A 26,120-nucleotide genomic window follows, 5' to 3' on the forward strand; every position below is an offset into this window, starting at 1 on the left:
CCCAACCCCAACGAAATTAAAGCCTCGCGTATCACTTATGTACAACTCATCTCAAATCATGTCCGATGAGATTCGATTTCTTCCTTTGAGATTCGGTATTACTTCTTGAATCCACCGGATGTAGCTTTGTAAACAATCTCAGAAGAATAAAACCTCAGTCTGTTGCAACACTTTTGGATTTTCTCTTATATATTTTTTTTTTACAGCAATGTTACGTTAAAAAAGAGAGAAATACTTTTTTTGTACGTTAACATTAGGTGATTGAAAAAAAATCGTCTTTATTTTTGCGTACATGGTTAGTCGCATTTGTTTTTTTGAGAAATGATGCTATTTCTTATGTTTTTTATTCGAATCTCTTTTTATTACTCTTATTGAATGATTAATAGGTCATTATATGTTTTTAATGATTTTTACATTTCTGTTATATACAAAATTATTTATCTTTTTCAATTTATATATAATATTAAACATTTAAAAAATATAATCTGCTTATAAGATCATGACGATAAAATTTTGTCTGCATCCATGAAATTTCTCGAAAAGTCTGTCAGTTTACAATTTAAAAGTTGTTAATTAATCTCTTGACATTTAGATTTAGAAAAAATCGGTTTTATATCGCTGAACTGACTCATAAATCAGTTTTATATCGCTGAAATAACTCATAAATCGATTTTGTATCGCTGAAATTGCTCATAAAAAATGAACTGGTAATAATCTCTGTAATATTAAAAATAATAATCTTCTTACATTTTTCTTTTAATTACTTATGTAACATCGAATGATATCTTGTCCTATTTTTCCTTGTATTGTATACATACACTCATTTCATCTCGCCTCAATCAATATTCTTAATTTTTGCAAGATGATACACACAAGATAGACTTAGATGTTTTAAAAGAATATAAAGCGTATTGTCACCTTGAAAAATTTTTGAGAAACTATTTTTCAACTTATTGTTAGTCGTTTGAATCGTTTCAAACATGTACTCCTGCAGCTTTAACAGTAACTTCCCTTTTCTCTCAGCAGGATAGTTACTCTGTTTGGTGAACTCGAAAAGGGTTACGTATTTTTTTTATCAAAATAGAAAAAAAGAATGAATACACAGTCAGTCTAATTATCGAAGTGTCGCTTTATTTGTATTTTACGGCGATAATTGATTTTGGAAGAAAGAAGGACATGAAAGGAACAGCGCGCTCGTATATTGCCTGCGTAAAGAAAAATGGCTTAACTTATTCTTAAATTATTCCTTCTACTTGAATTCATTTTTATTAAATATTTCAAATATTTTTTACCGTACTTTTTAGCTTTTTGTTTCGATATAAAAGTTTCACAGAGAAAATTGCGGTCAGGCAACTCTTTTTTTAACCCTTTTCTTTTTAACCCTTTTTTACCCGATGAAAGTAACGGCACAAAGTTATTTGACAAATGAGTTTTTCTTTCGTTTATCCATTGATAATTTTTGTCATTCGTAACTTTCGTTTTTTTTTAACTCTTTTTTTTCGTACGCATCTGCACGACATTTCGAAAGATATATCGAAACTTTCACAAATCAGGTAGTCGAGTTTAAGTAAATTTTAAATTTTCGTATTTACTATCCGCAGCACGCTAATTGTTACCATAGTCTGAACTTTAATGCACCCTTTGATGCATTTCTGAAGGATATTTTTATCAATATTTTTTTACGATCACACACTTTCTCTATTACCTTTTCCTCTCAAATTTTTTATTTCTACACAAGACCTTTTTATACAATATTATAGATAATTTTGCATCTCTTAATTAAGTTTCAATGTTCCGAAAATAACTAATAAATATGTAATTGCAATTATAATTAAACATAATTTCCTTTCTGTTTTTATTTTATTACAATATTTCGAATTTTCGACATTTCTCGTACTCTATTGTCTTTTTTAATTGCAAAAATACATTTCGCAAACACGAAAAACAAAGAAAATAATAGTCAATATGTGTGATAAATAATTCTCTCATTTGTCATTATTTATCTCTAGTTAACCAAAAACGCTGTTATTATTTGTCAACCGTTAATTGTGTTAATCGACGCTTCTAAAGTCGGCGAAACGATTCATAAAGGGAATTCGCATCCGGAATATTCGAAAAAGCATCGACCTTAAGAGGTCGGGGGCCCTTCGAGCCATTCGAACAGTCGCTTACATATCCGATGGCTATCGCAAAGTTATGGTTCTCTTTATAAATGCGTCTCGCCCGAGTGCAGTCTTGCCTTTCGAAGATATATCCTTCGTTTCAGTCTTCAGTTATTGCAACTGAAGTATCGATGGACGACGTGTTTCGCACGTTCGAAAGCATCTTCGAATCATGCGATCGAAGTGCTTGGCGTAACGTTGTATTGTAACGAAATAAATCGCAGATTGCTCATCTATATACTGTTCTTCGTACACATACGCATAAATATGAGTTTCTGTTAACCTGTATTGTATTTTATTATTGTATTAACCTGTGTTGAATTTTCGCCTGCTTCCCGATCGCGTTACCGCGCTCTCAAAGCGGCAACAAAGAAGCATAATGATGATGCGAAGGAAGAAGAACAAAATAAAGCTCTGAGGGTAGGGAGCGCATATTTGAAATTGTCTAATTGGATAATCATATATTCAACGTTCTCTGTAATTTTGACCTTCACAGAGAATGCCGGAGCAGATTAATCGCACGCCAGAGCCGAGGCCGTCTCGGCAGTTTCCGCGAAAGTCATCGCGTACTTCCTGCTCCGGTTGACGAATCCCGGTCAACGGGAGCGTCCCCTCGATTCGGCCGCATAACGCCAAAATATATAATGCGTTATCAGATAAAGTCGTTATCGCATGCGTAAGAAGTGTGCCAGCGCGTAGAGGAAGAAAGCGCTGCGCGAGGAAAAGGGACGGCAGAAAATTATTTTATCGCGCTCCGGCGCGGGGGTACTCGAGCGATAAGTCGGCCACGTAATCAGATAAAGTGAAATTACGGCCCGGCGCGAATTACGAAAGTGCTCGGCACAATAACGGCGGCTCCGATTTCGGTTGAGGCGTCCCTTATTAGCACGAATTTGTTTTATTTTGTTTTAAAATAAAGCACGCTCCTGTTTTACAAATATTTCATTTTTTTAAATTATTTTAATGTAATTAATCGCTATTACTTAGACTTTTAGAGGTGTCCCATAATTTTGAAATGTATAATATATTATAATTAATGTAATGTAATTATAATATATTATAATTAATGTAATGTAATAAATTATAAAGCATCTATACAGGATTAAAACAGTGTTGCGAATAATGTGACATTAATATAATTGCGAAAATTGCATTAAGGATTGTATTGATTTGAAAAATTTTTCTTTAAAAATGATTTTTTTTTATTGGAATAAGAAGAGAAATCTTCAAAATTTTCTTCTCCAGATATTAAGGCGTAATGATTTACAGTCAGTCGCACAAGAGCGTGCTATTCATAATTCTATTAATAAATGTATGAGTAAAATTTTTATATGTTAATACTTGCAATACATTAGGCTTAAATGCTTTGAAAGTTAGATTTCAGTTCGGTTTAGTTATTGTGTTATAACCGGATAAAACACAATGAATACAGGGTACATAAAATGGCGTTTTTACAAAACACTGATATTTTCACAATGTCTTCATGTTAATGCGAAAATGTATGGATTGCTATAAAAATCTCGATAAAGAAAAAGCGTATCTTCACTCTGAAGAAATTATTGTATCAATTACGTTCGATTTGGAAGTCATGATCTGGAGTTTCCGAGACTTTCACAAAAAAACCTTGTAAAAATGCCTCGATATTTTCAAGCCTTAATCGACAACGGAGCGAACTAGATGACTATTAAATATAAATGCATCGAAGCGTATATAATATACTTCAAAATCATATAATTATTTTTCAAAAATCTTTTCTTTCTCAAGAGAAATAGATAGTACGCTCTCGTGCGACTGACTGTGTATGTTTGCTACTATATACCTTTTACATTTTAATCACGCGGCTTATCGGATATGGATGCACGTTAATACCAACTTGCAAGATTCTCTTATTGTCAGTGTATTGACTAAGAGATTATCTTAGTGTATCGACTGCGGTTTTGTTTATATCCTTATACGAAACGAACGCTGCCGGAGATGCCGGCATGCACAGCCGCAGAGCCGATTGTCATTCTGTTAAGACACGTGATTGAAATCGCGGAGTGCAGCCGCGACGCGAGGAATTCGATAGAAAGGCGGAGGCGGATGAGACGCGTAATGGCAGGCACGGGGGGGAGGAAGAAGGGGGTGTAAAAGGGATGGTGTGGTGGAGGAGCGAGAGGAAAAGATAATTCCAGCCTTTAAATCACTCGAAGCGAATTCGAGTCGGCCATTCTTCTCGCTCCTTCGCGCGTCCCTTCGCCCCTCGCGTGTCGCTTTGTCTCTCTTCCTCTCCGGGTCGCGAGACCGCGCGGAGAGAAAGACGGATTACTTCCGGAGCTGCGCGCCTCTCTCTAGGAACGTGCAAGCGGCTCGGCGAGTTAATCAGGAAATGAAGACGCTTCGATCGCCTCCCGAGGGAAAAGCAGCGTCTGTCGACCGTAGGGTTAATCAGCGACTGCACGGGGTTTAGCTCCGTCTCTCTCTCTTTCCCCCCTCATCTCCTTTTTCTCTTAGCAGTCCGGAGGAGGAAAAAAAAAGAAAACGAGTCCGGACACGCCCTGAAGATCGCCGGATGATGTCGTTAACCTGATACAGTCTCGAGAATGCTCCTGATGATAGACGCCGTTCGTTTGTCGCCTCATTTTGTAAAACGTGACGGAGATATTGTCCCTTTTTTTTTATGTAATTAACCTTCTGACAATCGAGATTTTTTTTGGTTCTTTAATCTACTTTCCCTTACTGGCACTGCACGATCAAGATTCGTTCTAGACAGTTTGTACAAAAATGATTACATCGCGTAATATTGCGGTTGATGTATGAATATCATTTATTTAATGTGGCAAAAAATGGATGCTACCGTAATAATCGTTTGTATGGTTGCCCAAACATAATGCTCAAACGGTATTCAACGCTCGTTGCGTACACCATATCGGGTATATTTATTGTTGGAGAACATCCGCGCCGCGCTCGCCGCCGTCGCCGCCGCCGGCGACGACGGTGAAGACGGAACCGGCCGCGTCGGGCGCTTGTATTTAAATAGCTAATGGTTCGAGGAAGCGCGCGAGCTCATTGTGATTCAGGATATTGGCCCGCCAAGGAAGGAAGGACTCGCTTCCTGTCTGCGCGCACCCTCCTGTGCGTATACACTCCGCGGCCTGTTCGCTCCCGCTCGTCTTCGCCTCTTTCCCTCTTCTTTTTGTCCGCTCTACCAGAATTCCAGACGGTGTGTAGCCGCGCGTCTCTCGAGGAAGCATCGCCGTCGTGGAGAATACGCGATTTCTCTCCTTCGGCGAGTCGAGCTGTCAGTTTCGATGCGATTAAAGTATTACTGACACTCTACAAAGCGACGCGTCGTTCCGCCGTCGTTTTCTAGAAAGGATAAGTGTGTCCTATATTCGAGCATTGCTCGAGACTTTCCTCCGTCCGCGCCGCGAAATGACGTATATGTATACTCTCGCCGGTATTAAATTCACTTCCTAGAGTTTAAGAACTTAATACTGGTTTGACGAGACGTACGAATTATATTTCTAGAAATTTGTTATTTATTAAACTTGAAGTATATATATATTTATATATATAACACATATATTTAATACCATCAAATATCTACTGTAATCGTATTAAGAAATAAATGTAAAAAAAAAAAGAATGGTTCAAGATGCTTCCCTGAGATACGTTCGTTTCTAGGTTGTTCTAATGATAACAAGATCGCATGATACGAACAACGAGATTGAGATTTGAAAGTCAATGGTTGTGACTCGTGCGGGATGAAAGTTGGCAGCGTAAAACGAAGAGCTGCAAGGAGAACGAATGTGGAAAGTTGAAAATTGAAAGTTGAGAATTTATAATTACTGGTGCATATACGCAAGGTTTTCATTTGCGAAATTGCAGCATATCGGCTGTACTATTTTATCTATTCAATTAAAATTCGCGTATAGTGAGATATTTTCGTTCGACTACCTGTCCGGCGGTTATTTACGTCAATGCCTAAGATGGCAGTAACCAAACAACTTAATCCCGTAAAACGCGTCACGCGATCTTTACGAGAAATAATATACAGCCCTCGAGTCACGAGAGAATAGTGAGTGAGTGAGAGAGAGAGAGAGAGAGAGAGAGAGAGAGAGAGAGAGAGAGAGACGCAGGTCAAGAGGATGTCAATATAACGGGGGCATCGCGCGGGGGTCTCAGGTGCGCGGCGACCGATTTAAAATTATCCCCGAATGCGTTCGCGAAACTGACCTACATCCGGACCCTCCCGCGGCCGCTTCTCGTCGCACGCTTAATTTCCCTCGCGCCGCCCTCGGTCGCGGCGAAGAGGAGGAGGAGGAGGGGAGGAGCTTACACCCTCTCCGAACTTTCTCCCTCTCGCTCTCTTTTTTTTTTTACTCATGGGCGCGTCCTCTCTTTTCCCTCGGCTCACCAAAAAAAGCTCGCCGACTCCCGTGATTCTCCGCAGTCCGCGCGACGCTGCCTTTTCTCGATACTCGTATAGCCCAACTCCCGCCTCGCGCGCGCCACCGTTTTTCCACCCTTCTCGTTCCTCTCTCCACTAACCAGCGCCACCGACCGTCGTCTTTGCTGCCTCCGCGAAGATTCCTTTTTTTATAGTCTCCAAGGGAGAGGCAATGTCGACCGCACCGACGCCTCTTTTTTTCTCACCTCCTTGAAACCAAGAACTTCTTCCTGCGTCTTTGACCAAGAAGAGGGATACGACGATGATCACCCTCGCGCTCGCCCTTTTCTCGGTCCACCCTTTTACCCCCGGTCTCACGCCTCACGAATTTCCGCTCCGTCCGGCCGGGATCGATTTCCCGCGGCATTTTCCACGCCGATCGGCCCGGAAGAGAGTCGTGTCCACGAGAATAGGAGCGGCGGGTGCCGGAGATGGAAGGGAGTCGCCGGGGAGGGGAACGGAGAGGGGGCGGCAGGGTGACGAGCGCGCGCGGGAGCGGGGGGCGAGGAGGGGGTGAAGGACGACGTGCTGTAGGCGGTCGCAATAGGAAAACTGGGGTAGACTGTCCTTGCGCTCTCGGGTGGTTATTGGAACGTTGGCACGGCGACGCTTACCTTCGTCTACCGGGTGTCCCGCTTACGAAGCCGTGCCGCGATCTTGGCACGCGCGACCAGCCGTGAGAAAACGCGACGTGATTCCACGGAGAAACCAGACAATCGCATTTCGCATCGATGACAACACGATTTCGCATTCTCTCGCGACTGAATTCTATTCAATCAGAAAAAAATCCGTAAAGGCAATTTTAAACTGACATCTAAAATAAAGTCAATATTAAATTCAATATTAAAATTAAGTTTTTAATTTTTGAGTGGATCTTTTCGATATCAGTGCAAAAAAATGCAACGTACGTTCTACTATCTTGTACGTGATAATAATTTCGAGAGCAATTAAATTTTCGTCGTTTCTCTTTGCGTATGAATCTTGCCCCAAGTCCGAAACCGGCTTTAAGCCAAGACCAGCGAAATAAATTCGCACATTTAAGGATTGAGATTAACAGTTTAGCGGTAGAAAGATTTACGGTCGAGTCCGGGACTCTCCCGCAGCTTTCGGTTTCTACCCTTCTTCCGAAAGCCCCCCCTGAAAGAAACAAGGGGAACGTCGAAACGTAAACTTTATGTTTGTACCTCGATAAACGAGACGTGCGCGCCTCTATACGTTTTCGACCGAGAGCGGAACTCTCTTTACGCCTCTCGAATCATTGAAATTCGATACTCGCGCGGAGGAAGCCGTAAAAACGTTTTGGGAACGTGGGATATTCGGAATATGCCGTGTGTACATATAAACCGAGTGTTCGAAGCAGCTGCATATCTCGCCTTTTGCATTCTTCATTAATTCACTTTAATTTATTTCAATTTAATATTTCTGATCGAAACTAAATTATTACGAGGAAGGTCGAGGTTTCAAATTCAGTTCCCGCAAAAATATAATCTCTTGCCCAAGAATATATACCATAACAAGATATATAATATCAAGAATGTACGTGTAAAATATATTCTTATATTATACTCTCTAAAAATGAAATCATCACTGATTTGCAGTGTATATCATTTTCCAGTGGCATGCTTAGAAATGTGATAAATAGTATTTCAATGTTGTTTCAATGATAGTGTACTAATTCAAACAGCGAATATCACTAAAAGGCCGAATTTCAGTCCTCAAAACTGTTTAACAGTGAAAGTATATTATCACTGAAACAACATTGAAATAGACACTGTTTATCACTGTTCTAAGTATGCCACTGGCAAAATGATACCTATATCACTGAAAATCAATAATGATTCTACTGATTCACTTTTAGAGTATATTCATATATATATAGGTATATATATATATATATTTTTTTTTATACGTTCTTAATTAAATTTAATAATATTTGTGTTTTTAAGTTACGTTTGAGCATTACACTTCTTAATCGCTGAGGAAAAATCACAGCTGCACATCTCCCTACATCGCGAGTATACAAAGTGTACTTGACTTCCTCAGTTTTAAGTCCAAACGAACGGAGCCGAGGAGATTCACACGTTAACGCCAGAGACTAATGTACTCCCTGCGGAAACTTTATTTATTATGACTAGCCGATTTTGACACAGAATGCGTATGATTTGCGTCACGCACGCACGCTACACCACGGTGCATCATCGTCACGTGATGTGGCGATAATAGCCGTAAAGGCAAGAGTATATCTCCGCGGTTCTTATCGGCGCGCAATATCCTGCTCAATCGGTCACTCAAATCGCGGAGGTGAACGTTCGACGATCGCATGCGATCGATCGATGAATATCGCGATAGCCCGTAGGATCATCCTCTCTATCATCCCCCTATCGACTACCCGTCCAAATCGATCTCGGAACGATCGGACACCCCGTAGGATCGATCGTTCCCGAGCCGTGTTATACGTGCGCGCGGAGCGGCTAATTAACAGTTCCCTATCGGCACTACATCTGCGCCTGAAAGGGACACCCTGTAGAGCGATCGATATCTCCCACAAGCGGCGCATTAATTACCAACTAGTGGCTGCAATCACGAGTGGAAAATAATCAGCCGACGGACGCGCAATTAATTTCCACAGCGCGCATCAAATTTTATATGTCGACTGATCGATAGGGAAGTAATAATGCGCCCGCGGGATAAAACGGACGTAACCAACCGATTCCGTAACAAAGTTGTACGAATTCGCGCTTTTGTTTTTCACAATCTGTTCTCGATACACGCCGCGGGCACAAACTCGCATTACGCAGGTTTTTTTTTTTTTTTTTTTTTATAGCGAATCAGCGCTGGAAAATTACAAGTGGCAATTCATTGGACGCGTACTCGTGATTTTGCGAGCGTTTTGCAAAATAAGATTTCACGTGCCGATGAATCGACAGAAAATACAATGTTGGAAAATTTCCCTCGCTAACAAGGGTTTCGCGTTGCGTGAAAATTCCATTTGCCATGAAGCTGTCATATTTTTTGTGACCGCCAATTTATTAAACGCGGAGAGAGATTTTTTGATAATTAAACTACAGGCTTCAAAAGTTCTCTCAACCCCTCGTAAACATAGATTTCGAAATTGTCAGCGTGCTCCCTTTCTTTCCTCGTGCTTTGCAACGTATAAAATGATAAATTTATATGATTTTGCTCTCTCAATTTTATTCAAATATCATTTCAAATTTCGTTCGTATAACTCGCGAGAAATGCAGAACGCGCGTAGCCTCCCGCCGATGTACGGAGGCAATTACTCGAGTGAAAGCTGAAAATTAGCGAGTATGAAAATTAGCAAGAATTAACAACGCACCGAAAGACCTCGCCACAAAATAAGAATACCGTATTCAACAATCCGTACTTCTCGGAGTAGTGGTATTTCACCGGAGAGTTAACGTTTAGTTTTATGTTATACTGTAAAAGCGTGGCTTGACGTGGGAAGTCTCGAAAAAAAAAACAAACGGCGAAGACATATTCGATCGATGACGACGACGGATTCTTTCGACACCCGTTAGACAGAGCGCGGAGAGACGAGAGGCCGTACGTGTGTGTCTGTACGTACGTGTGTGCGTCGTAGGTACGCGAACGGTGCATAGAGGAAGAGCAGCGCGCGTCGCTGAATGCACCAGCCCTGACCTACATAGTAGAGCGTGTTGTGGGCTAGGCGAGCCTACGCTAGAGCCGCCTAGACTATTATAGCAACGAGGCGTAGGGTGTAGTCCTCCTTCTCCTCCTCCTCCTCTTCTTCTTCCTCCCCTCCCCTCCCTCCCTCCCTCGAAGAGGCGCGTGACGGGCAAGCCGTGTAATCGCGCTCGCGCTTTTTGTTCGGTTTCTGGGGGATCCGTCGGGGCCGGGGGAGGGGCAGGGAAATGACGAGGGGGTGCTAAGGATCTCTCTCTCTCGACGGGTGCATTCCGGTCCCGCGCTGCGCACGTTGCAGCCCGATATGACTTGGGGCGGGGTTTTTTGTTCGCGTTATAAAAAAAGAAAACAGACGGGAAGGAAAAAACGGTGTATTAATTATAAAGACGTTGTTAAATAGTAGAATTATTGCACGAACGCGAACGTTAAATATTCTTCCGCGGTGCAATATCTTTTCCTCGTGCAGCTTGTGAAGGAGTGAAGTTCACAATGCTTGAAGGAATAAATATGAATAATAAGCATTGCGAATATAAAGATTTATGTCTTCTTAAACTTTCACGGATCAACTTTATCGGATCTTGTAATGTCTGTATAATAATAAAACTATGTATACAACAACCGGAACAACAGGATTGTTGGCGTGTGCGAAAAATAACATGTGTGGAATTACAATAAATCGGTCACTGTTCCGCAATGTTTCTCTATGACGACTATTAATTTTTATCACAGAAAAATATTACCGCGTAACCATGGCCTACTGTCATAATTGCTTCCTACGTCACCACTGACCCGCTCATTTCGTATTCGTATACGTGCGCGCGCGCGACGGGCAGCTTAATGAGCAAAAAAAAAAAGAAGGAAAAAAATCTAACGGCCGATGATACCGCGGCTCGAGCTCGTGCCCGCGTTATTATATCATCGCGCGGAGGCCGACGACGGTGCCGCGGCGCGATTAACATTATGTAATACGCGCGTTTTATACTGGGCGACCGTTACGCGCTCGCCCGTTGCACAATGCAGCACGGGTCCACGGGTGCGACAGCAATGAGAGTACTATTTTCTAATGGAAAACGACGACAATCCCGCGGCGCTCGGGCTTCTCCCGTGTTCGCCGAGAGAACGACGCAGTGTCATCGTTGTCACCATCGTCGTCGTCGTCGTCGTCGTCGTCGTTGCCGTCGTCGTCGTCGTTGACGTCGTGATTGTCGTGATTATCGCCGTGGTCGTCGTTCCCGATGTCCGTCCTTGACATCCTTCTGCATCCCTCCTCCGCTCGCACCTCCGGTAATCCTCCGTTTGCGCGAATTAACCGGTAATTTGTGAACTGGCCAGTGACCTTTACGGCGAATTGTCGCAATTCTCGTTCTCTAATGGGCGGGCGCGTGGAGACCGATTCACGGTGTCACGAAATTCCCCAGACGCTAGAGAAGAGGAGGAGAGAGAGCACGGTCAGGTGGGGAAGGGAGACGCGCGGTAGAAAAAAAAGAAAGTTCAACAAATACCAGCGACGAAGCAACGCACACGGTCGAGATTGCGCAATTGAGAAATTAGATTCCTACGCCGTTATTTTACGTAACGAGTCCTTTGCGAGAAGCAACGACTTCGGAACGACGCGTTCGCGACGACGACGTTGCGTTTACGCGCCGCCTTCGGCTCGAGTTAATAAAGCCTTGTGCCGATCAATCGAAATTCTCCGGTCGGACGGAGATATATATTCTTCTTTCGCGCCTGGAGAGAGTAACGACTTCTCGCAGGAAGAGAAAACGCAAGAAACTGGCGCTGATAACGGTGATTGCACGTAACATTTAACCCTTTCCGAACAGATATCATTTTGTCTTGCATAAGCAACGCGATTGCTTTTCATTAAAATTATTCTGCTTTACGGCAAGTAAACATTGATATTATATGAATATAATTGCATGAATTTATTTAACTTGAAAATGATATAAATCTTTTTTCAATTACTAAAGAAAGATTACGTGTACAAATATATTTATTTGAGAAGACCAAACTAATAGATTAAACATATTACAATAGATGCATTAAATATGGTACTAATGAAGCATTTTTATTTATTTAAAGAACAATTTTTCTAAAACATAAATCTTAATAAAATAATAAATAAAACATAAACAAAATCAAGCATTTTATCTGTGAAAAAACACTGTGAAAGAATCATGATTGAATTTTCATGTGCTTTAATTTCTGTAACAATTGCAAGTTTGCCATAGATTATCTTCAGTTCAATTACAAAGAAACTTTTACAAAAGGATGTTTTGTGTTGGAGCTCTCTTTCCGGGGAAATAATGTTGGAAAATGTTACTTTTTCAATAACGGAAAAAAGATTTTTATTAGACATAAAGGAAGAAAGCGGACACCGAATGAGACAAGATTCAAGGATTCGTGCTATCCGTTGTCTTGTCGCCCTTTTACCTGCTCCATCGGAATTCTACCAGGCCGGTACCGTTAGAGTGAGGCATGACGATCCTGCAGGAATGGATAACCCAGTTTCTTGCAATCCAATGTGCTCGCTTAACGGTACATCCCGGCGCGCAGGATCCCGATTTTACGCCCTAATGAGACGGCGGGAAGGGTTGCCCACCCCCGTGAGAAAGAATCCATCCGACCGTCGTGAATCCCTTTAAAACCGTGTGCCTACTGCGAGATCTTTCCCTCTCGTCCTTTCCCTCGCTTTCGTCGCGCCCCATCCCTTCGCCCTCGCATTCTTCTTCGATCCTTTCATTTCCTTGACGCAACATACATTGCGGTAACATGGGTTTGATCGAAATGGTTAGATTTTCTTTTTTTTTTATTTCAATGTTTAAGAGTGTCAGTTCTAGAAGACACGTCGGGATTTAGTGGTTTTTTTAAATACTTATAACGTTTTTCTGTTCCTGTTCCAACAGAGAAGTTAAAAAATTGTAAACTATTATTTTTAACGTTGTAAAGATGAATCAAGTATATGCACAAATACTTTTCTTATATTTTTTTAAATTAATTATTTAAAATATTTTCTATATTAAATAAAATTAATGTTTATTCAAATATTTCTTCGGAATTAAATAATTTCGAGAAAGAATAAAAAGATGCTTTCAAGCAAATTTGAGACAACGAGAAACATGATACAATTTACATGAAAGTCGGATCGGAGCGAAAGGTAAAAGTGCCTATATGTAATATATATTTTCACTTCTGGTCTTCCACTGACATAATATCTTTTTTGTATCTTTCCCTTTTCCGGCTCTACCGCGGAAGTGTTCCATTTATCGTTCCATTTATTATTCCTACTACCCCTGCCCGGTCATTTCCTTTTCCTTGTCCGTCAAAAGGACGTATTTTTGGGCGCACACATTCGAATATACATTCGAATACGAATACAAACGATCCTCTGTGGAACAATTGAAAAAGCTTACTCCTTGACGGGAATAGCCTTTTCAGTTTGCGAAAATGGTTCACTGCCATCATTTCCTCGTTAAAATTGAAAAAAAGTGTCACGGCAATAATAAAAATGGTAGCGATTCAGAAATAATTTGCGGCCCAAAACCATTAAGAGGTCTTTTGGGAGAATTTTCCGAAAAAGTGTCATCCTACATTAAGGTGCAACAATACGGAAGCCACAAGGCAAATGTAAATGCGAATTTCACGCGGAAAAGAATTTGCGACTTCCTTAATGATACGGGCTGAACGGAAAGTTTGTTCAGAATTTTTCGTATATTTATGTCATCTCTTAGCAAAAAAAAGAACCGGAATAAACTTTCCATTCAATCTGATATTCCATCGTAAATGTTCCTACTGGATTGATAATGATGTACCGTTTATTTTCAAAGAGATTCTCAGAGAAATTTAATGTTAAAGGACATGTCCTCTGTATCTCATTCATTGTCAAACGAATACGTAACGGAGCAGGCACGACGCGGAACAAAGTAAATTGGACTGAAGATACGAAAAATGAATTAATTACAAGGAGATGAATTAAACGATGCGAGTCAGTTGAAAATTCAAATATACTCGGCAGACTGAGCGTGAGGCAAAGGGTAAAAATTACAGACAAAAAGAGAAAGAAAGAGAGAGAGAGAGAGAGAGAGAGAGAGAGAAGAGAGAAGAGTGTCGGCACACACAACCCGATAGCTCTTCGTGCACGATAACCAGGTTTCTTTCGCGCGAAACGCTCACCTACACGTCGTTGTATGCAATCACACGTACACACACGTGAAACGTACACGCACGCACGTTCTCCGGGGCACTCTCGGTTTCGTCGGAGGTGGACGAAGTGGGTCGCTCGCACACACAGCCACGCGCGCGCGGCTTGCCGTTTCCGCTATCGAAACTTCCGGCTTTGGCAATCCGTTAATGCGAGAGAGACGCTAGGCTATAGCGCCACTATAATGGCTCCTTCACATCGGCGGAATTGTGCCAGCGTGTCAGGCGAATTAATGTCGTTAATTAGCGGTCGGACTTATCAACCGGCCAATACGCCATTGTTTCGATACGTCAAAATGCCGTCGTTCAGCAATCACTGCCGCTATTGTGCGGCAATTTTATTCAGATACTTTCTTCCTTTGACCCTATTAATCAGCAATTTTGCATTTCAAGATTAATTGAGGCAAGAAGAAAAATATTTAACGCTCTTTAGATTTATATATTTATTTAATATATTCACGTTATAAATTATATAATAAATTGAAATTAAATGGAGTAGAAGCGGAAACTTTAACATATATGTAATAAAAGCTATAAATAAAATCTAGTATTTTTATTTTTAGCGTTCTTAATAATTATCGATACAAATTTTTTTATGTTATTAATGAGATACTAATTAGAAAAATTAAATTTGCTATTCGTATATTAACAATTTTACACGAAAAGAACGATTTTGCTGGAAGGCCCAAAAATTTTGCTAAATATAGATCTGAAAATAATTTTGTTGAAAAGTCAAACTGGTTGCTAGGGTATCAAAATGTTTTGCAGTATTGCTCGTCATTTTTGACATTTTTTCCAATATAAATTTTTTGATAGTCCAACAAAATTCTTTTTAGATCTGTATCTAGCTAAATTTTTAGATCAAATTTTTTTCTTTCAGCAAAATCGTTCTTTCTGTGTACTGATCACTATCGCGATCAGATCAAAGAATGTTATGTGATCGTTGAGCGATATGTAGTAGATTTTTCATTTCATTTTATTTTCGACGTTTTCCGATTATATTCGTGAAATATTTGTTGTATTAAGCGACGTGGTATTCTTTTTCTCTCTTTCTCTCTCAGTTCGACACACTGGCTCTTTCCGACTCTGACAGGATTCTGGTAAACATTGAATTGACACCGCCTGTAAATCAACACGCTTGTAATGCTTTAACGACCTCGATTAGTGTCAGATTGTATTCGTCGATATCGATCGCGCGCCGTCGCGATGGAATGGCTCACTTTTGTTCTTGCGCGTCGTCATAACGATCGCGCTCCTTTCCGGCTATTATAATATCAGTTACCGTATTTACGTTTTTTTCCTTATCTGCGTTTATCGTAACACGTTCGCAGAAGTCACGCAATCGATTTAAATTCTTTCAATTTCGTAATCCGTATATAATGCCGCGTTAATTTCCGACAAATATACACATCGTATCGCATTAATTTCCAACAAATATAAATCGCGTCACTTTTTCAGATTTTTTAGTTAAGGTTAATTAAAAGAAATAAAATAAGCTCTCGAAATTTGAGCAGGAAAATAATGAGTTTATATAATTATTTAACCGTTCTAAAAACCTTTATATTCTAAATTTTTTTTTTTTAATATTATACATATAACAGCTATAATACTAGATTTTGCGACAAGTAGGTATTTCCGACGACAATTATACGTTTCTTATAACGAATGGGGATTTTGTCTTATGCACTCCTGTTGAATGATTCATTCGACCACGCACGGGAAGGATTAAGCGAATCTCGCGGATACGAAGAAGTTGCTTCATCAATATACAAAGCGATAAACGATTGCTAAATTACGTAATGACATATGCCGTCGTCCGATAATTGTGTGATTAAACGTGCGCCGGTGACAATAGCACATGGAAACGCGAGATGATCGATCCCGCTTTAATCGCAGTCTTGCACTACATGCATTTACATGCATGTTTCGTACGGACACGCACGTTATTCGGTGAGAAAAATAACGGTTTCGTATTGCTTTATGAAACGAGGCATTTGTTAGCGAGAGACAGAATAGACTGACAATGAGAGAGTAGAGATACTCTACTATAATCTGCTAATTATATCTCTATAAAATCGATAAGAAACGCGAAATAAGTAAAAAAGTTCATAAAAATAATATGGCGTTAATAAATGCAAGACAGCATTTATTGCCAGTAAATATACGACCTGCTTTTTAACGGGTTAGACTAATTCCATGATGCTGAACGTTTCATAATAACTGGAGTTGAATTAAAATCGTGTTATCCGAGGGGTAAGTTTTAATAAACGTTTTAGTGTAAAATTTTTAAGTGATAACGTGGCAAATAGGATATTGAGAAAGGAAGCTGATGTAATATTATGGTGCGAGTTACAATTTTTCTTTACGCTTAATAGAAAAAATACCTTATTTTTTCTATAAGATTCTGCATAAAAAGAGGAATTATAATTTTCACGCCCGGTGTATTTTTTCATTTTTTTTTCCTGCCGTAAGGAAACGTTTCGTCCCGCAGGCGGGCATGAGAAGTGCGTAAAAGCACCTGCTGCGTTTCGAGCGTGTCACCGCATGCGTTCCACGCGCACTGCAGAATTACTTATATATATGAACGGTTACGCTCTGTTAATACTGATGATAGTCGTTTCCGGTAAAGAATCGATACTATCGACGATATATTTGCAGGTTGATTCACATGTATAGCTTTCAGTATTGTCACAATTGTTATTTTTCGAACGTAGTATTATCCGGTAGCCTGTACCGGGAGCGTCGCTTAAGTGCGAGTTCCGAAACACGTGCGTTTCCCGTTGGCAGGTCCATCGATAATCGCGTGTCGCTCGGAAGGAGATCGATCATATTACCCTCTGGGGCCCCGTCCGCTTCGGGCCTTTTTGCGTGATCGCCGATGGCGAAAGACCGGCGAATCCGGATTTTCAACGGGACGCGCGAGATAACCGTGGCTCGCCTCCTTTTTCGACGCGGCGGCGGCGGCGGCGGTGTGTTGCGTCCTCGCTCGCGTGTGTAGGTGCCCCTCTCTCGCTCTCACATGTAAAAGAGCTGCGTCGCTTCTGCCGCGTGTCGGACGCACGTGATGTCACATAGAAAGAGAGAGTCGTTACCGTTACGCAATGCCGGCCACACCGCGCCGCACCGGGACGCGCGGCGTATGCGTGTGCGTGTACGTGCGCGAGAAAGTTGCGTGGCCCGGCCAAACGCTGACCTTACGTACTGCTTCGCGAACACGCGCGCGCACATGTGCGTATGCGTACACGCGGAGGGAAGCGTTATACACTTACGTGCGAACTGTCCGCTATAAACTCGTTTCGTTACTATTCGACGTGGCCTTTAAAAAATTTTATCGACGTGAGGAGAGTAATTGGTAAATTTTGAATTTTTGATCGCTACTGATTGCAGTAATATTTTATAGCCTTAGCTTAGAATACTATTAACTATCGAGCATGTATATCTGGAAAAATTTTCGATGCTATATTTTCAATATTAATAACAAATGGAAATATAATATGTATAATATCTATAATACTTTAAAGAATGTTGCAAAATTACATTTTGTGATTACAGAGTAGTAATAATCGTAAACGATATATATATTATAAAAAAAATTGTTATATGTGTATAGATATGTATAAACAAAAGAACGATTTGCTAAAAGATCTAAAAATTATGCTACATAAGTACAGATTTGAAAATAATTTTGTTGGAAATTTAAAAATAATGAACATTGATGTAAAACGTTTTGATATTCTAGCAATTTCAATTTCCAATAAAATTATTTTAATGATCCAACAAAGTTCCCTCACAGATCTGTATCCAGCAAAATTTTTAGACTTTTCAGCAAAATCGTTCTTTCCGTGTAGATAATTAATTTTAAGTTTTAATTTTATTTTTTACTAATATGATGTTTATAAACGACAAACAGTTATAACAATTATTATAATCGTGTGTTAGATTTTTTTCGAAGGACACTTTCTTCCTTTGCCTCGATAATTTCATGCTTAATTTCGATGATTTCGTTACGGCGATTAAAGTTGCACGCGCGGTGCATATAATTTAACGATCAGATCAGAATGATACGTCGCGGGCGAGCGAAACGAGTCTCGGCCTTTTAGAAACTATGAAAACCAGGACGTGGTAATGGTGATTACGGTGAAACCTTGCCGACATGTCGATACACCGGAAGTCGGCTTCTGGCTACGGGAGAAACGGGCAGGAAGCGCCGCGCAGAAGGTGAAAACGCTGTGAAAACTCGAACCGGCGGCAGCGGCGGCAACTCGAAACTGTCGAAGCGCGCGCGGTCGATGCGACTAGACGATCCGTTCTGCCTTCGCGGCACTCGAGGGCGAGTCAAGGCTAGGCAAGGTCGCCATCGCCCTTGCGAGTTTCCGGTGGGCGAGCGAGATTTATCTCCCGCTCACGATTGCGCGCCGGGAGCGTCGTAAACACTTCGATTTATCTCGGTCTGTCCGTCGAGATGCCGAGGATCAAAGAAATGGAGCGGTACTTTGATCACAATATCCGCCAACGAAATTGATATTCGTGATTTTTTCGAAATGGCGCGACGATTGAAACTATATAAGTGTTGAAGAGAAAGAGAAATACTGACTAGTTTCGACATTGCGAATATGTTTGACAGGCGAGTGTTCTCGATCTATTTCGACCGCGTCTATCCCTTCTTTCTTATTTTCCTGGAATAGACGGGCGGTGGAGTAACGGAGATACACGATCGTTAAATCTCAGGAGTCGATTAAATCTTCATGGTGGATTACGCGCGTGATAAAAATGCGAAACGGCACACCTGGGCCTTGCGCGCATGGGTCTCTGCGAAGGCGTAGCGCGGGAGTAGCGACGGCGGCGGTTCTAAAACAATGTCGTTTTACTTCCGGGAGCCTTGAAGTGTTTGGTAGACGTGCATCCTACTTCCTCGCGGATCTCTAAAAATAAATATTACGAGTACGCGCTTTGATTGAAAAGTATGCGACTCGTGTTTAGATAATCAATCTTCGCAATAGTTCTTTATTGAGGAAAAGAAAGATTTGTGAGCGGATTGTGACGTAATTTAGTGAGTATACAAACGATAAGTTTGTAAATATACAAGGGATATATACATAGTTCCTGATTAATTAGATGTCTCACAGCGCTCTCTGTCACACGGCGCTAAATTTAATCGTGAATTTTTCAATCGTGTAATTACCGAGTCGATTCACGAATCGACGTCCCGCGGTGACGTCAATAAAATCGATTCGCGCCGCAGTCCGCGTTCGTATGCCCCTAATTTTCACGCGTGTATAAGCGCGCCGCGTGCGCCTTTCAATGCGACAATTAAATTTTTGTCTTATCTGACAGTTCCGTCTTATCTAAAATTACAGTAAATCGACGGACGTAACACGCAACGTTTAAGCGATAAGATTAATAGTCATGATTTTTTAATTACTACACGATTATTCATCAATTTGTTTAATCATTGCACGAAACGGTTACTTCTTTTTTCTATTCCAAATACGACAGTTGGAAGAATGTCTACGCGAGGATGTGTTGCATTCTTTGTTTCCGCGGCCGGCAACGCATCCGTGGTTATTACGGTGTTGCGGCTCTTATGAAGCCGCGGAGATACGCAATTTCTATAGCGGAGGCGAAAATTATTCATGGAAATGCCGGCCTGTAATCAACTGTACCTGCCGCGGCGCATTAACCGTCGGCTTTTACACGATTTTGTTGATCTCCAAGCGATCTCTCCGATTCACGCAATTATATCATTACGGGGATCTATTCTGCGACGAATATTTTCAGAAGCTGTGGGAATTTTTGGCCTCGCAAAAACTTGATTCGCGAGCAACCTGTTACCTGCTCTTATCGTTATACAAACAGTAATAAAAATGAAAAGTTACAATAGATTGCAGAATTATATATTAGAGGACACTAATAAAATTTGCGAGGATTGATAAAGATAAAATACAGATAAGTGTTACAGGTTCAAATAATCAGCAAAGTAAAAAATATAAAAAGACGAGCCGAACTGGATGTAACGTGCTTACATAAAACTTTAAATAACAGTCGTAACAGGATTGAAACTTACACTTTTAATCACAACAGTTGTAGAAACGATCTCGAATTCGATGCTTCCCATAAGTATTGGTTAAACAAAACAGGTTTACTTGGTCAAGTTTCTGTGAACATCGAATATCTCAGTAATATTTCTTCATCGTAACTCCTCGAAACGAGACATCAACGAGAAAGCTATAAAGTTGCCCAATTTTCTCGTCAATCTTCCGCAAGCGCGATGAGACGAAGGCTCTCCTCGCGAAATCGAGAGATTTCGAAGGAGGGATTCAAATCGCGTCTCGCGATTTTCACCCGCGTCTTTCTTGTCAATCGCCATTTTCCACGGCGGACTTTTCGGGCCCGCTGCCGCGAGAAATTGCTTAATGAAGCCGCCGTGGCTTGGCACCGCCTGAAAGGAAGGTAGAAACGTTGCAGTGGGTCAAGGAGAGACGCCGGCTTTCACTTCCTCTCGGCAGCCAGCGCGAGTTCCTCGAGAACGCCTCCCGAGAGTCGCGGCTTTTTTTTCTCCCCTTCTCCCGTCGTTCCTCTCCCCGTGAGAATGTTTATCCGCCTATGACTACGCTTAATTATATACCGACGAGAAGATATGTTTATCTTCTCTTTGACGGACAAACTGGATCCAGCCAATTAATCCGGTTCGAGCGACGCGCGGTGCAATACGAAATCATGACGAGCGACTTATCTCGGCTAAGTCATTTTTCATTAATGCGAAATCGGTGCTTAATCCACTCTGTAACAGAGTCTGCGCAATTTGCGCTTGCACGATCGTTCTGTTGTGGCACAGCGAATAAAAATTACACTTGTACTTTAAATTTCTGAAATAACAATTATTTCAGCTTTATTTATTTCAGTTATTTATTTCAGCTTTATTTTTAATATCTATGAAATATTATTTGTTGAAATTCCATGAGTAATATTTGCTGACATTCCATTATACGATGTCAAATAAAATTATCTTTCGAAAATTCCAGATTCATACAATGTAAACACGATTCTATATTTTATAGATAGAATAAACTTATAGGAAAAACGAATAGGAAAATCGAAAACGTAAAGGGGCAAAAGTTTTGTGAATAAATTCATTTGCAATTTCAGAGAAAAAAAAATTCAAGAAACATTTTCAACTTTGAAATATTGTACATATGCTAAATAGACTTTTTTCATTAAAATCGCAGAAAGACAATCAGTTCGTTTCATCAGTCATGACAATCAGTTATTTCCTTATACTTATTGCGTGACGTGAAGTAATAGAAAAAAAATTGATTTGACATTTACTCTCATTTATCCTGTTACAATCTTCGATACATACATTTCATATATTGTATTCGCTCGCAATAATATTTGCTTAGTGCATTCGCGTAGTGTAAAGCTAAACAATAAGCAAGATTAATATCTATTTGTCTAAACGCGATATCTCGTTATCTATGTTACAGTGGACACCAGGGAAGTTCAGCCACACGACCCGAGCGAGAAGGAACAGCTAGGCCTCGCGAGCGTAAAAGTGGAGCCGGGGTCCACCAGCGCGACGACAACCAGTAGCACGGGAACCCGTCTGCTCCACGGCATCCTCTCCCAGCATCCCCAGCAGCATGGCCTGGGGCTGCAAAACGGATACAGCCGACACTTGGCCGGTCACCCACAGATGGGCCAACCGCCTTACACCACTGCCGCTATCGCTACGACGAGTACGCCAGGTGAGGGCCTCGTAAAGGCACACGGCCTTATTAAAATGCTGATGACACTCGATTGTCAAGGGTCATAGTCTACTCGTACAATCGTTTTCGGCGGATAGAGATTAGTCGGCGTTACAGCGACATTTAAAAATCTCGATAGATTTTTAAAGAGTTTTGCAATATGATATTTTAGAATAGCGTATATGATGAAATAAACGACAGGATTGGAAAGTAAATTGAGAGGATTTGAAAACGGATTTGATACAATTTTTAGTGGAATTTAATATCCGTATGCGTAACGGAGAAAGAATGGGAGCCAAATATAAATAAAATAGAAGGAAAAATAGTCTCGATGCCAATAGAAATTTGATGTATATAATACACATATGTATAATGGTAAAATAATGTTAATAAAAAAAATTTTAGAAAAATACAATATTAAAATAAAGGATTAAAATGTGATAAAACGAAAGAAAGAAAAAGGTAAAATAAGTGTAACGTAGAAAAGTTTAAAAAGTTCCTTGACATTTTTCCATTGTTTAGAATTTAATCGCAATATCGATATTTTTTTCTTAAACTAGGGTGAATTATTTAAGGAAATCATCTTATAATTACGAGAAGGACATACGTCAAAATCAAAATCATTATATTTATATTTTCTTTATCTGACTCCAGTGATTCGCGCGATTGTTTGTAGAGCTTTATAGATTTTATCTTGAAATACATAATGGGTCTAAAAATACATAGTTATAGTGTGAGGTAAATCAAGATACCACTAGCAACGAAATTGACATTTTGTGGATTGACATTTGCCGGGTAAAATAAGACGTCAATTTCCGTTAATTGGATCGCGGATAGCTCTTATACATTGTTCGTTACCGTAGTGACAACTGCAGTTTGATCACTTGGATGTTTCATCGAGTAATTGCAGTCGCGGTGTACTGCTACTGCTAATTGAACAATAATCAAACGCGACAGCAGGTTAAGAGAAGAGAAAGGCGAAAAAAAGGGAGAAAAAAAATAATTCTTATAGCCTGATTTCTCGAGAATGATCGTAATACGGCGCGCGCAGAAGAGTCGCGTAATAGCGACGTAAGCCAAAATTTCCGCGTTCGTAATCCGTGAGCTGCAATTAGTGGATCAATGTCGATTTCACAAAGATGCGTTGCGCAACGGTAAAAATCGCGCGCCGGTAACGGGCCGGCCAGTTGCATATTCGGCAGGAATTCGGGCGTAAGACGGTTCTTAAAATATACGACTCGATCGTTGCATAAAGAGCAGCGCGCGCCGCGCCGGTCGATCGGCGAGATTTGCGGCTATCAGCTTGCGCCAGTCTTGCACGATCGTCTTGCGTAACACGACGACGAGGACGACGACGAGGATGATGATGATGACGATGAAGATGACGATAAAAAGAGAGAGAAAGAGAGAGGACGGGAGAGAAAGAGAGCAATGACTCGTGCAGAACCCTTTGGGACTCCGTTTGAGACGGTTAACCGCGTCGCGAGGGAGAAAGAGAGAAAGAGAGAGAGAGAGAGAGAGAGAGAGAAAGCGAGAAAGAAGGGGAAGAGGGGAGAGGTACCGTGGGAAGAGCGAGCGATATGCATACCCAATGACCGGATGACCTTCGCTCGTTGCATAAAGATGCCTTTAATTGACGGCGCGCGCGAAAACACGTTCGGCATGGCATGGCATGGCTCGGCGACGCTCGATAAAGCCCCGAGAACGAGCGGGAGAAGCGAGAGAGCGAGCCGCTGCTGGACCACCTCGATGGGACACCTAATTTGTTTAAAGCGGCAGAGAGACGCGAGCGACGTGTACGTGGCTTTAATTTAGGGCCTGGCAAAGAGCCGAACCGGTCGATCGCTAATTTATCGCATCCGCGGTAATATGTAGCGGAAGGCGAAACGGCGATTCGATAATTGCGACGTATATACTTGGTATAAAGTATTCATTGGATGTTTAAAGCGACACGCTCGTCGCGCTTCAGCTATGCATATAGGTACGCCGGTGACGTCAGAAGCGAGGAATGGTATCGAAATTTCCGTAACAAACCATGCTCTTGTAAAAGAGATTGCTTTTCGAAAGAGATTAAAAATATGACTTGAAACTTGAAAGAATATATAAGGAAATGGATATTTTAATATTGAATTTAATAACGAATAATATACAAGACGTAACGAAATACCGAGTGGCTTAAAATATCGGTTTAAAGAGCATCGCAAAAATGAAATTAACTATCATTATAATTATATATAATTTTATTTGTAATTTTACTTTTTTAACAAAAATAGATAACGAAAAAAATATTGTTTATGCGAAGAAAGCGATATAGTTTTATAAGAATGGCTATGAGTGGCAAAAGTACAAGTTTTGCGGCTGTTTATTTAAATATAATTTTTATTTATTTAGGAATAGAATATATGAAAAAGTGACATCCGCTCACACTGCGAACGTAACTGTCTTGTAACTTTACTCAAAGCTATTCGCCTTGGCGCACGGCGCCTTTTTCGACGAAATAATAATTTTCACAGAGTCTGACGCAATTTCTTTTTCCCTTACAATCCTCTCGAGTGTCTTCTATTTTATTTATCGCGCGGCCGTTCCGCGTGAAACGGAATCGCGCGAGATTAATTGACGATGTCGCGTCTTATCGCCCCGGCCGTAAACTCCGCCGAGCTATTTATCACAGAGGACGCGTCTCCTCGCTTTGTTTCATGGCATGGAAGCAGGAAGCGGATCACTGCCAGCGAGCCCAGCGGACAGCGGAGTCAGCGACGTCGAGTCCAGCACGTCCTCCGGCGGCAACGAGGACGCGAATCTCTTACTGAAAGCCAGGCTCAATCCTAATTCGTCCCTCCAGCCGAGTCTGGCGTCTCATCACTCCCATCTGTCGTCGGGTGAGCTCGATCTTTATTTTACGCACAATCATTGATCGCACGTTTAACATGTATGTTAAAGAAATGTAAGCAAAATCTTACATGTCAAACAAAAAAAATATATATATCTTTCATAATAAATATAAAATTTTTGCGAGAGATTCTTTATTATCTTGTCTGCTTTTGCCAAAAAGTTTGAGAAATTCGTAGTAAGAATCGCTCTTAAGAAATTCATCAATCTGGTAATTAGAGATTAACCTAATTCTTGCAAATCAATTTTGTTGACTGAGCAATTATCCTTCGAAGAGATTCAGATTAGTAATAAACGACATCAAATTTATATGATACTTAAATTTATAATATTATACAAGTCTTTCCAACGTCATATAAATCGTGATTGTTCTCGGAGATTTTTTATGTGACGGAGACAGCTCGTTTTAGATTGTAATTACGAAAAATTTCGAATTTTTAAGCGATATACAATTTATCTACCTATACGAAAAGCTTTAAACGTAATTTTGAATTAGAGATGCTGAATAATTTAGATTACTTTTATCAAAATAATTTCGCACGATGGAAAGCGGTTGTTCTAGAAGTTAAGAATGATGGATTGGTATTTGATCGAATTTAAAATTACATAAACTTGAAAGTTCCGACGAAAGAAAGGAACTTGAGAGTTCTAAGATGTTTTCGTTATTGAGCGTCTCTATTGATTGCCTCGATAGCAGCACTCGGCAGATCGGCCTGCCACAGCCCCGGTGTGTACCCGGGGTCGACGGCAAGCTTCCTGTCGCCCACCTATCATCCTCATCAGCATCATCCCTCCCAGTATCATCCACATCGGGGGAGTTCGCCGCACCATCAACACAGCAACCATACCATGGGTCCGACGATGGGGCCGCCCCACCACCATCATCATCATCAAGCGCAGGGTCTCCAGCATCACTTGCATTACCGTCAGCCATCCTCACGTAAGTTTCTCAAACTCTAATTTATTACAACGACGTAATTGGCGGAATTAGCGAGCACCGCTGGGAGGCTCTTTCCTCCCCCCCCC

The 26,120-nt window shown here is 40.9% G+C and overlaps 1 protein-coding gene across 1 annotated transcript in view; it reads left to right on the forward strand.

The window, feature by feature from the left end:
- The window catches only part of LOC105448482 (ecdysone-induced protein 74EF), a 136,833-nt gene that overhangs the window by 78,056 nt on the left and 32,657 nt on the right, over positions 1 to 26,120 (forward strand). Inside the window, exons 4-6 of the mRNA XM_011687067.1 lie at positions 21,945 to 22,205; positions 24,914 to 25,084; positions 25,789 to 26,034. Coding sequence (XP_011685369.1) covers positions 21,945 to 22,205; positions 24,914 to 25,084; positions 25,789 to 26,034 — 678 coding nt within the window. The remainder of the gene's footprint in view (positions 1 to 21,944; positions 22,206 to 24,913; positions 25,085 to 25,788; positions 26,035 to 26,120) is intronic.

Source organism: Wasmannia auropunctata, unplaced genomic scaffold (genome assembly GCF_000956235.1).
Source record: "Wasmannia auropunctata unplaced genomic scaffold, wasmannia.A_1.0 LD336085.1, whole genome shotgun sequence".
Lineage (NCBI taxonomy): Eukaryota > Metazoa > Arthropoda > Insecta > Hymenoptera > Formicidae > Wasmannia > Wasmannia auropunctata.